Source organism: Callospermophilus lateralis, chromosome 10 (genome assembly GCF_048772815.1).
Source record: "Callospermophilus lateralis isolate mCalLat2 chromosome 10, mCalLat2.hap1, whole genome shotgun sequence".
NCBI classification, from domain to species: Eukaryota; Metazoa; Chordata; class Mammalia; order Rodentia; family Sciuridae; genus Callospermophilus; species Callospermophilus lateralis.
In genome coordinates this window covers 122,343,962-122,356,790 of record NC_135314.1, presented here as the reverse complement: position 1 = coordinate 122,356,790, position 12,829 = coordinate 122,343,962, and the positions used below count along the sequence as shown (strand labels likewise).

The window sequence follows — 12,829 nt, the reverse complement described above, 5'->3', positions numbered from 1 at the left end:
TCTGGCCCTCTAGGGCAGGGCACCTCACAGGTAGAGAAGGGAAGATCATATCTGTCCCCTATTCTGTTTCTCTCTGAAAGGAAAACCTCTTAGTAACTAGTAAAGGCAAGAGACCTAGCAGCAGCCTCTTTTGTTGAGGTAGGCCCCAAGCTGGCTTCAGCCAGGTGACAAGGCTGGTTTTCTTGCCAGCCAGGCTCTGGTCAGGATCACCAGCCAGAAACCCTGGGTCTGCCAGAGCTCCAAGGACCGGCATCAGACTTCTCTGGTGGCTTTGAGCAGGACAAGGGCTTTGGTTTCTCTCTTTGGTCCAGGTCCTGGGGAAGATCTTCCAAGGAAGAGATCTCTAAGTCGCTCTCATCTTCAGAAAGCTGTGGGGTGTGAGGGGAGAAGAAAAATGCATTTTGATAAATGCAGGAGGACAATAGAAAGGTAAGCACCATGCAGGATGGAAATGGGGACAAATGCAGATTTGGAAGACACTACTCCTGCCTTCTCAAGAGAACCTGCTCAAGAGACCTCAGAGGCCACAGAGATTTCAAATACCCCTGGAACTCTATTAACCAAACCTTGGAAAGATCTGTGTGTATATCTGTTGCTCCCACTTTCATTCAAATTTTGCAGATTTTTAACTCCCCATATGGACAGAACTGGAAATCAGAACCTCAACCTCTGCAAGTTCTAGAGCTGAATGCACCATAGGAAGGGACACAGGACCCTTCAGTTTGAAAGGGGTTCAGCTGCAGCCAATGAGGGTTCAGAGTTCACAGAGGAATCAGGCAACCCCAGACCACAGCAACAGCCCAGGCCAGGCCTTCCCCTCTTGGTGCCCCCGTTGATCACCTGGGCTTCAATATAAGACACTTTATGTATTTTCTCCTGGCATGTAAGGCCAACCAATCAAAAACCACCTGGGGCCCTGGACTGCAAGTATGCTCTGATCAGCGCCTCCATCTGTTTTGGACAGTTGGTCCTCTTTCATGAGGTGGGAAAAGGGAAATGATAAACCAAATACACTAAGTAATAAAAAGAATGAGCAGGGGGATGCTATTAAAAAAAAAAAAAAAAGAATAAGAAGCTGGTTGTTTAGCTCAGTGGTACAGCAGTTGCCTAGCATGCATGAGGCCCTGGGTTCAATCCCCAGCACTGTTAAAAAAAAAAAAAAAAGAAAGAAAGAAAAAGAAACAAACAAAGAATGATTGTCCACTACTTCTGGCTTCAGGGCATTAGCACTGAGTATTCCAAAATGCACCTCTTTGACTAAGAAGGTGAGAAAGGAGTGTGGAGTAAGTGAGGTCTAAGTTTTCCTACCTAAGGAAATAACAGGAGTGTGGAAGGTAATAAGGGGCTGGTAATGGTAGGGGAAGTGCCATATCTGAGTCTAAAAGTCTGATGGCATTTATAGCCTGATGGAAGCAAGGCCAACTGGACACTTAATGATGAGCCATGACCTTGAATAACAAAATTATCTAAATATTGCCATTTTACATTGTTGTCTCTGATGGTACCACTCTAGGCCCACCCCTGCAGGGAAGGGTTCTACTCTGTACACAGCCTTGAGTTATGATAGAGTGAGGGCTTGGAAGGAGCCCATTATGGAAGAGATGATGCAGGAATAAAGCAGCCACAACAGAGGCCATGTGTGGTCAGTTCCCAGACTCTTAGAGGCAGATGACTAAGAATTAAACCTATTGAACAGATGCTTGTAAAAGAACCAAAAGGATTTTTTTTTTCATGTGTGGTACTAGGAATTGAACTCATGAGTGCTTTACCACAGAACTACATCCCCAGCCTTTTTTATATTTTATTTTGAGAGAGGGTCTATCTACGTTGCCTGGGTTGGCCTTGAACTTGTGATCCTCCAACCTCAGCCTCCCAGGTCACTGGGATTACAAGCATGGGCCATTGCATCTGGCTCAAAAGGATTCTAATGTTAACATGGGCACAAAAAGAATTCTAAAGTGGCCATCTCTCCACATGTGTAGGGATAGAGAGAGACAACGTCCCATTCAATGTCCTGTGAAGGTCAAGGCTGACACTTGTGGGACCCTCTCCCCAACTCTCACCCCAGGCCATTCAAATATCAGGGCTACCCCAAGCATCCTGCATCCTACCTGAGGCTTCCCTCTTGGCGTGGAAGCCCTCTGAAGCCCTGTGTTGGACCTCAAGAACAGACTGACCCCTCCAGCAGGCTTCTTTGCAGGAGTCTCAAGCTGCTTCTCAAGGTTTTTGACCATCGACTGGACCAGCGTTCCTGGAAGGGGGACAAGTGGTTTGTCACTGGAAAGAGCTGGAGAGTGAATGCTTCTTCCTTATGGGTCACATCCAGACTACAATGTGATAGAGGAAGTGGGGAGAGGGTCAGGAAGAAGAAGGTAGGGCAACCACAAAGAAAAAAAGGCAAGGAGATAGAAGGCCCAGGCCCGCATATGCCCAGTTCCCAGGGGCTTGGAATATTCTGAATGTGTCACTGTGCTGACTTGACATTGCAGCTGATGGTGGCTCAGGAAGATGTCCTCCCATCTCAGGAAGGGCTGAGGTGGACCCCTGCTCAGTGAAATGCAAGAACTAACATGCAGATGGGCTCTTCTTCAACACTTTCACCCAGAAACAAGAATAAATATTAATTATGAATTAGCACAGGAGGACTGAAGAAGAGAAAGGCTTTCTGTGAACTCCATGAAGGAAACAGGAACTGAACAGAGATGGAGATCATTATCAGGCCCCTGATGCCTGAAACCAAGGTGATGTGGAGACTGACCAGGAAGCAGGGACCTAACTCCACAAGGCCTTCTAGGACTCAAATGCCTGGGGCCTGAGAAAATGTTTTGAACTACAATAGTCCCTGGCTCATTGACTCATTTAAGAAATATGTGTTAAGAGCCTACTATGTATTCCTTATCCTCTTACTAATCATGTTGTCCAAACACCTCATTTTACAACAAAGGAACCAAAATCTGTGCACCAGGACAAGCAAGTAGCTTGCCTCAGGAGATTCCTGACTCCTTGCCAGCCTATGGCCCTGACTGGTAGGGCATCAAGTCTTCTCCAGGGATCCAGTTCTTCTGGATTCTCGTGGGCTGACAGGCTTGACTTATGCTGAAGTACTGCAGAGTCCATTAAGGACAGGGACTTGCAGATTGCAAACCTAGGCGTATGGGTCAGTCAGTTGTGCATCGCTGTGACCAAAATTCCTGACATGTACAACTTAGAAGAGGAAAAGCTTATTTTGAGCTCATGGTTTTGGAGATTAAGTCCATGGTCAGCCAGCTTCATTGCTTTGGACCCAAGATGACACAGAACGTCATGATGAAAGGGTACAGTGGAGGAAAGCTGCTATGCTCATGGTGGCCAGGAAGAGTGGGTAAAGGGAGTGTTACAAGAAAGATGAACACTTACAGGGTACACCCCCAGTAACCCACCTCCTCCAGCCACATCCATACCTGCCTACAGGTACCATTCATTCAGTCTGTTCTAACTATGATGGACGGATTAGGTTATAGCCCTCAAATTCCAATCATTTCACCTCTGCATTAACACAGGAGCTTTGGGAGGAAACCTCATATCCAAACCATAACAACACAAATCCAAAAGCTTTTCTTGCTGACCCTGCAAACATAAAATTCTATACTCTTCAGCTCAGCCACGGAGAGAAAATGCAATTGAAGCTACAGTCCTCTGTTAGCAGTTTTATAAGAAAAACTTGCAAGAATGGAAAGGATACAGTTGTTCTGAGAAGAAGAATGCTCAACTAATCATTATAGCCTGTTAGACAGGAGACTGCAAGTTTAAGGAATAGTTAAACATTTTAATTACCATATTATTTAACTCACATCTGTATGATGCTATGTTCACCAACAAGCTGAATTCCTATCTGTCTCTTTGCCGTAAAGGGCAAAAACCTTTCCTATAGGATTGAAGGGCTGCTGTGCTCCATAGGCTGATGGAAGAGACTGAGGCAGCCCGTTGAAAAGACTTCCTGTTCATTTCTGTGGTCAAAGGCTCCCCATCTCTGCTTAAGAGCTTGGGTTGGACCCCTCCTGAGGCACCTCCTGTTCACATCTATCTCTTCTCCCCCTTTTGTGCAAAAGCCTATAGGAGGCCCAGGACAGGGCTGCCTGAGGCCATGGTAAATCAGGGTCACATCTTTCCCTTGTCAGGGCTGTGAGGAGTGAACAAGAGTCTCCTGTGGACAGCTGGGCCCATGGTGTGTACTCAGTAATAAATGTAGAGGGAAACCTTTTCTCTCTGCCTCAAGCTTCTACAGAAGAACTTTTTCATCCACCCAGATGGGTAAGAATGAGAGAGGTGCCCACTCAGTTTCTCCCAACACCACCCTGTTCTCTCCTACCCACAGAGGAAGCCAAGAAGAAGGGAGGAACGACAAAATCCACTGGGCGGTAACAATGCCACTCTTTCTGTCTGACGCTCTCCCCTGCACCTGTGGCTGGGTTTGGAGGTCAGGTGGAACATTCACCAGGTCTGCCCCTCAGGTCTGCTTTTCCAACTCAACCCTTGGCACAGGTACATTCGGAATCTGGATTTGGGGAGCTTGGAGATGACCCTACTTAGGCCTCAAATACTGGCTGTTTCTTCACTCTAGCCCTAACAGGAATGCCTTAGATATTATCTAATGCCTTAGATATTCCTGGACCCTATCATCCTTAACAGAATGAGGCTTTGATCTCAATGTGTCTAGTGAAAGTGTTTACTCTCTACCTGTAAGAATGTGGAGGAGAAAAGAAGTGGGTTCCTCCAACATCCAACAGTTAAACAACTCAGTGACAGCACAAGGTATCAAATAAACCTACCAAATAAACCTCACCCATATTCTAGCTTTCTCCTGAGATCTCTCTATCCCCCCCACCGCAAAAAAAAAATATCTGAGGGGAAGGAGGATCACACTTTCCAAGTTAAACAAACAAAGAGATGCCAAGTCAGAAATCCCAAGAAATTTGTCCTAGAAAAGGGCTACCTGAAGTCCCACTCACCTGAGGAAGCCAGGCCACCTGAGCTCTTGCCAGGGGACTGGGCATTCTCCTCTGAGGTCTCAGTGTCAGACCAGTCCCAGGAATCCTCCAGCTTGGGCACTGTCCTGGAAGGAGTCCGTGGAGGCTGGAGAGGCATGTGATGCCCAGTGTCCCCCTCCAACTCCTCTTCAGAACTGAATGGGGGTGTGCTGCTGCATGAAGGAGAAGAAATGAAGGGTACAGGAACCAGAAAGAAAAATTTAAAATCCAAAGTGAACCACCTTGCTAGCTGGTTTGGTCTTCCTAGAGCTAGCCCTCTTCTGTCCCTTGGGCTCTGATGACAGCCAGGAGCTGCATAGGAGTGGACCCATCACACCAGCTTCTCCTTCAGAAGGGGCTCAGAAGGAGGCAGCCCTAGTGGCCTGAGGACCCCACCTTCCAGTGTAGCTACTGGGGTTGGAGGAAGAGTTGGGGAAGGGGAGGATAGGCCTGTCTTGCCTGGGAGCAAAGGATTCCCAGCTTGGGCTGGACCCCACCTGAAGCACCTCCTATTGACATCTGTCCCCCACAACCCATTTTCTGCAGAAGCCTGTAGGGAGCCCAGGACAGGGAGGCCTGAGCTCAGGGCTCACCTCAACCCGGGCCCTGGAGAAGCAGGGATGCTGGAGGGTTTGTATAGCCTGGGGCGTGGAGTAGGGGTGGACACCTGGGCCAGGCCAAGGCCACGGCTGCTACGGTTCTGAAGGGTTGGTGTGGGTGACTCTGCCAGCTTGGATGGCAACACCATGTGCAGGGTCCTGGTCTTTGGCTGGGCCTTTCCGGTATCCAGTGGGCTCTGCTGGCTTTTGACTAGAAATACAGAAAAGAATGACTTTTAGAGCATGCCTATGCCGGGGTCTCAAGCCTGAGAGGATATAGAAAGAGGGTCCGACACACTGGAGATGGGCAAGGCACTCAATCGCAGTGGGCAGTAATAACCACAGCAGATATAAGTTACCCTACTCCAGGAGTCTCTCTGAGGGGAGCAAAAAGTTCCACAGTTTCATCAGACTAAGAGAACAGCAGGGTGTCATTACAGGAGAGCCACAGGAGTCAGCAGGTCTGAGCACCCTGAGCTGTCCTAGAGCTGGACCTTGGTCTTGGCAATGTTCCCTCCCTACTTGCTGCTGGAATATAGGCAACCTTGCAGGAAGGTCCTGCTGCCACCAGAGGTCGCCGCAGGACTACATGGGCCATCCTCTTCCCACATGCAACCTCCTCCCACATGCAGCCTGGGGCCACCATGTGCCTGGCAATTAGATAGACCCCTCTGTTTTCAAAATTGCATCAGGATTCGCTGTTGTGGGGCGGTGGGGGGAGGGCCCAACAGTTGATTATGAAATGAATAGGACAGAAAGGGCATCACAGAGAGTCCAAGTGCTCTCCATAAAACGTATATGTTTGAATAGAATTTCTTACTGCAGTAACTCAAGGTCAAAAATATTTGAAATACACTGCTTTCAGAGAATGCATTTACTCAGAAGTGGACCTAGGAAAGAGTGAGATGAAGAGAAGGGAAAGGTGAAAATAAACTTGCTGAAGGAAAACAACAACTGCTCACAATTACTGTGTCCTAGGTCCAAACAAAGCACTTCATACAACATCCATTTGGTGGCCAGAGCATCTTCAGACAGCATTGTTCTGCCTTACAGGGGCTTTGAGAAAGTAAGGAACTTGCCCATAGCTCCATGGAAGAAAGTGACAGATGCAAACCCTGGTGGCCTGTCTGCCACAAATATTCACTCCTGATGCCAGTTTTGCTGCATCCCATAATCTCGCTCCCAAGCAAGAGAAGAGGCATGATCTGATCAGAGACAGGAAGAGAGCATTGGCAGAGCATCTGTGGGGCCTGGGAGGAGAGGTGGGATCAGAGCTGGAAGGAAAGGATTACAAAGTGCCATGAACAAGTGCCCTCTTCTCACACCTCAGTTTTCTGGGCCTGGAGCCAGGGAAGGAGAGAGGACAAGAGAAAGCAGGTGGCTCCTAGAGGGAAAAAGATACCTTTCCTTTCTCTTGGAAGCTGGCACTCTGAGGATGTTTCCATTCATCTTCCCTGAGTCACTGTCCCCTCCCTCCTCAGAAGTCCCACCACCCCTATGCCTGGCTCCATTGTATTACCTAGTCCTGGCTAGTTTCCCAGGTAAGGGGACAGTCCCAGCACAAAGTCAACCCCAGCAAATACTGTACTAAAATGAAAATGGGGGAAGATGAATTAACAGAAGATTTAAGTTAAGCAGCCCAGCCCAGCCCAGCTTCTGTGCCACTGCTTAATTAAGATGTTTGGGGGCTGGGGTTGTGGCTCAGCGGTAGAGCACTCGTCCAGTATGTGCGCACCCTCGGTTCGATCCTCAGCACCACATAAAAATAAATAAAGGTATTGTGTCCAACTACAACTAAAAAATAAATATTAAAAAAAAAAGATGTTTGTACAAATGAGCAAACCAAAGCACGAAAGGCACGTTAGTAACCAGAACAAATACTCCATGTGAGAGTATGCACAGCAAGATCTGTCTTTTCCTTAGAGATTTGACAAGACCAGTAGTTTACACTAATAGGATAGTTTCCCCGATTATCACATAATTTTTATCACATTCTCATACCAACTGTCCTGTTATTTAACATTTTTATATAAAATAACAGCACTTGTAAACATAAAATACCTGTTTTATACTTGTCCAACTAATAATTTGCATGAGCTCACAGTATTGCTCTATTGGAAATACTTTTTTTTTTCCCTAATTCATGTGAAGAAAAATAAAAGTTAAATTTTAAAATGATTGGTTTGTGTAGTGCTAAAATCTTCCATCATGTCCCCAGAAATATGCAGACCACACTTTACAAAATCTCTTTGCCCAGGGATCTCAGATTGGGTCTGTCCAGACATGAGATCCAGAATTAGCCTCCTTCTGGGCCACATGTGTCCACACCTGAGGAGCTGATATGAAGGAAGCTTAGCATTGTCTTCATGAATAGACCTAGGCCCACAGAAGCCCTCCATAGAGCCTCCAGGTCAGCAGCAACACAGTGGACCTAGGAATCCTCTAGAAATTCAGCCTATCAAATCAAAGAAGGAAAGTTTCCCAGGTCCCCAAGATCTTTGAGGGAAGAGACCCGAGTGTTGTTGTCCATATATTTTAATCTTCCACCAAAACACAGAGTCTCGCCTTGTCAACCCATGGGAACAGGGACAATTGGCAAAGCGATAACTTTGACTTGAGCAGGGAACAAAGCTTGAGCCCTGAAGATTTGTCTGAAAGCAGCTCAGCCCAGCCCAGCTTCTGTGCCACTGCTCAAGGCAGAGAATCGCTGCACTATGAGAAAGTTTTGATTTGATTGATACTTGCTCCACCCTGCTACCTTAATGCTTGTCTCCCACATTGGCGTGCCTGGTGTGCAGAGCCAGAAACCAACTGGGCTGCTGTCTGTTGGAGCAAAATTGAACCTATGATCAAAGCAAGTCAAGCAAGGCCAGATGCAGCTGCAAGGGAGGCCTCATGTCTGAGCAGGAAGTCAGACTGGCCACAAGCCTCCAGCTCTGCATCTCCTCCAGCTGGAGTGACCCCTGGACAAGTGGCCCCCAACCCAACTCCTAATTATTTTTCCCAGAACAAGATTTTTGGACTTATTAGCCCTTGAAGATCAGTTCAGGCCTTCATGGCAACACCTCAAGGGAGGAACTGCACACCCTCTTCATGTGCCAACAAGCCTTGGTGAGAACAGGATCCTCCCAGGTCACTGTCCCAAAGCAAGCCCTGTCCCCAGCATACCTGGAGGCTGACCATCCTGATGAAACACGAAGGTCTGGGTCTGTCTCTCCTTCACTCTGCGGATGGTTTCCTTCACAAGCTTTTCCCTCAGGCTCAGAAATTCAGAAAACTTCCGGGCCCTCTGCTCCCGCTGGGCTCTCAGTAGGGACTCCAGGTGTTTGAAGGTCTGAACTGAGATTCCCTTTGCATCCTAGCGGAGACAGAAATTCACCTTTACAGACAGAAGCTGCCCTTCTTCTCCCCCTATTCTCATGCCTGTGGCGGCTGACCTGGGGGTCGCTCTGATTGGCGCCTGGTATGTTTTAAGTGGCAGATGGGGAGTGAAATGAGGTTCAGAGGAGGGAGAGCGGGGGCCTCACAGGTTGCTCAAAGGGTGGTGATTTAGGGCTTGGGAGCCCCACCAAAATGCGCATAGTAGCATAACTGCAAAGGGTTGTGTCACAATTCCATGCACATCACAGTATAAGGGGCTTCATTTGGGACAAACGTTTTCACTACCCACTGAATCCTAAGATGATCCGGTCACTTGCTTTTTTTTATACCCCCACACATTACCACCATTCAGACATGCTGCCCCAGATAAAGATGTTTGAATAACTAAATTGCAAAAAAATAAAACTACTGGAAGTTTCCAAGGGTTTTGGCATCTACCCAGAGCCCATAAGAGCATCTTCGGAGACTTCTGATTCCAAGACAGGGATTCATCCAAGTTTAGAAATATTTAAGTCTGAATATAGGAGCAAGGTTAGATTAAGCAGTAGTTAAAAAAATAATAATGATAATCCAAATTAGTGAGCATCCTACCTGAATTAAACCTACGTGTCTATTTTTTTTCCTCTAATCTCACTCATTGAAACACAAATAGAATTTTCAATGATGCCATGCTCAGCTACCTTAACAATAGATTTCATTGGTGCCATTAATGATAATGTAAATGCTCTGGCTAAACACAATGGCATTCAAATACTATCTGGCAGCAAATGCAGCTTTCAGTGCCTGTCCCACCAACAGGCACAAACTGAGTGGGCATAGTATGTTTGTCACAGGTGATAGACTCACAGAAGGACATTTATCCAAAGGGGACCTATCCATAGGCCAAAGTGAGCCAATTAAATTCCCTCTGTCAGACAATTTGGAAACCCTGAATTTGCCCATGAGTGGAGAACACTAAGGGGTCAAGGTGTAGGGGCCACCAACAGCCAAATAAGGCCACTCACAAGATGCCATTGGAAGGCACATGGATTTCCCTTCATGGACATCAAAGGAGCCCAGGACAGAACAAATGAATGGATGAGTTTACAAAGAAAAGAACAACTGATCACTTGTCAGTTTGAGAACACTTTGTGACTCAGTTGTAGGTGTGGCCCCTTAAATGGCGGTCCTAGAACCTACCCTCTTTATCCCCATGCCTTCCATCTTCTCTTGCAGGGTGTCCTCCAGGATGGGCCGGAACTGCTTCAGCAAGGAAGGGTTTTGCCTCAGAGCTGCCAGTACCTTCTGCTGCTCGTGTTGGGAGTCTTCTAGCTCTGTAGCCCAAAACAATCACCAAGGTCAGCGTGTCCACCTGAGACCCCCATTTGCAGAGACCCATGCACCTGCCAGGCCCTCATGCTGCCAGTGATCTTGGCCTCCAGCCTGGGAGCCCAGGGCCACTGACTCCTCCTCCAAAGTGATCACCTGCGCCAGAAGCTGGGGTGTTTCTGCTCCTGGGTACCACTGTCCCAGACCCTTCAGTATGCTCATTCCCTCTCTGTCTGGACCTCCCAAATCTGGGCTCAGTCAGTCCTGCCACAGATTAACTCGTTTGGGCTTTGCACTTGAACCCCGAAAGTAACTTGATCCTGAGCTCCATTCTGGTCCCAAATTCTGGGCTCTTGTTCTGCCAGCTCCATAATCCTCCACCTGCCATCCTCATTCCAATGCCAGGTCCAGCTCTGTTCTGGCTCAGAAGACAAATTGGTGAGCAAGATAGACAGATCCCTGCTTTCTTCAAGTTTGCTGTCTAGATCAGGGGTTCTCCCTCCAACTGCAGCATGTATCAGAATCACCTGGGTTAAAAATACCCATTCCCTGGCTATACTCTGCCCAGAGTCTGATTGTACAAGTCAGGGGAACGGCCCTGAAATCTGTATTTTCACAGGCCCTGATTCTCATGGAGATGAGCCATGGGCTGCACATTTATAAATACAGATCCACAAGGTAACAAAAAAAGCAATTACAATAAAACATGCTAACTGCTACAAAGGGGCAGTACAGAATCAGTCAGGAAGGCACCGTGCTTAGAGCTGAACCAACCCCTGAAATTCACTCCACAGACATTTACTACACAAGTAGAACAAAGGTATGAACAGGCTAGAGTGGATGCTGGGGACATAGAAGAAATCCATCTCCTCTAACAGAGCTCAAGGTCAGGGCTGATTAATCTCAACTTCAACAGCATATTGAAACCAACCCAGGTTAATTACTTCAGAATTTCAAAGGGTGGGTTCCCAACCCTGGATGTTTATTTTTAAAACTTCCTGAACATTCTAACAAACACCATCACCCAGTAACTTGTAAGATATGCAGATTCTTAGCTCCTATCCCAAATCTACTGAATCAAAAATTCTGCAGGTGGGGCCCAACAATCTACACGAAAACAACCCCCACCCCATGATCACCAACCCCCCAATCCAACCCAACCCTCCACGGCTGATTCTCCTCAATGAAGTTTGTACTGGGACAGGCACCTCAACCATGGCTGTGCATCAGAATCACCTGGCAGCTTAAAATGCTTCTGGTGCCCACAGCCCATCCCCTACATGGTGTGCTTCAGGAAGCAGGGGACCAAAAGCTAACCTGTGGCAGGACTGACTGAGCCCAGATCTGGGACAGTAGTACCCTGGAGCAGAAATACCCCAGCTTCCAGCCCAGGGGGACACTTAGGAGTAGGAGTCAGTAGCCCTGGGCTCCCAGGCTGGAGAACAGGTCCTGGTGATTCTCAATGTGCAGCCAGTTGTAGAGAGCCACTGGTCTCACAATGAACCCCAAACATGAGCAGGAATCAGAATGCCCTGGAGCACATGAAAACACAGACTGCTAGGCCCTGCCCTTAAGATCTCTGTGGTTTATCTAGGATGGGGCCTGAGAATTTGCAAATTTGCATTTCTAACAAGTTCCCAAGTCAGGCTTCCGCCTACTACTCTGGAGCAGAGCTTCCTCTCAGCACTGTTTTTCCCAAGTGCATAGACTACTGTCTCAAATATATATATATATATGTATATTTAAAAAAATAAAATAAGGCCAGGCACAGTGGCAAATGCCTATATTCCCAGCGACTCAGGAGGCTGAGGCAGGAGCATAAGGAGTTCAAAGCCAGCCCCAGCAACAGCAAGGCACTAAGCAATTCAGTGAGACCCTATCTCTAAATAAAACACAAAATAGGGCTGGAGATGTGGCTCAGTGGTTGGGTGCCCCTGAGTTCAACCCTTGGTACAAGAAAAGAAAAGAAAAAAAAAAAGCTGTGATGAACTCTGGTGACAGAAGTCTAACCCTTCCTGGAGGTACATCTATTGGGTAACTTTGGAATTGTCCTATCACAGTCTCACTGAGTGCCCAAGCCTCAGTCAGTAGGTTGCCCTGAAAGAGTACGTTCTTGTTTCCCCAGGGAGCTTCCTCTCTCTCCTGTGCTTTAGAAACTCCTTTCGGTCAGGAAGCATGTCTATTTTTTTCGTCTCTCTTATGTATCCCCTCACAACATCTGGTTGAGAGCTCTGCAAACAGAATCAGTCAGTAAATGAGGTGTGTGAAAACAGCAGGTACTCAGTCCTTTAAACAGGGAGCAAAGCAGACTCCTGCACATAGTCAGGCCCTGTGGGAACCATCCGCAGCACACTCACAATGCAGAGTGAAACAGAAAAGGCCATTTTTAAGTCAATAGAGCAAGTTCTCAGAGCAAGCCACCAACTTTGTCTGAGCCTGGGTTTCCCCATCGGTGAACCAGAAGATTGCATGTGAACGCATGCATGTGACATACCTGGCATACACAGGTGCTAAAGACATTATTTCACATTCTTA

The 12,829-nt window shown here is 47.3% G+C and overlaps 1 protein-coding gene across 1 annotated transcript in view; it reads right to left on the bottom strand.

The window, feature by feature from the left end:
- Positions 1-206: 206 nt before the first annotated feature.
- Dzip1l (DAZ interacting zinc finger protein 1 like) overlaps positions 207-12,829 on the bottom strand; it is a 31,954-nt gene continuing 19,331 nt past the window's right edge. The window contains exons 11-16 of the mRNA XM_076868298.2: positions 10,166-10,299; positions 8,774-8,963; positions 5,600-5,816; positions 4,989-5,179; positions 2,112-2,251; positions 207-368 (exon numbers count right to left, since the gene is read on the bottom strand). Of these exons, the coding sequence (XP_076724413.2) occupies positions 207-368; positions 2,112-2,251; positions 4,989-5,179; positions 5,600-5,816; positions 8,774-8,963; positions 10,166-10,299 (1,034 nt within the window). The remainder of the gene's footprint in view (positions 369-2,111; positions 2,252-4,988; positions 5,180-5,599; positions 5,817-8,773; positions 8,964-10,165; positions 10,300-12,829) is intronic.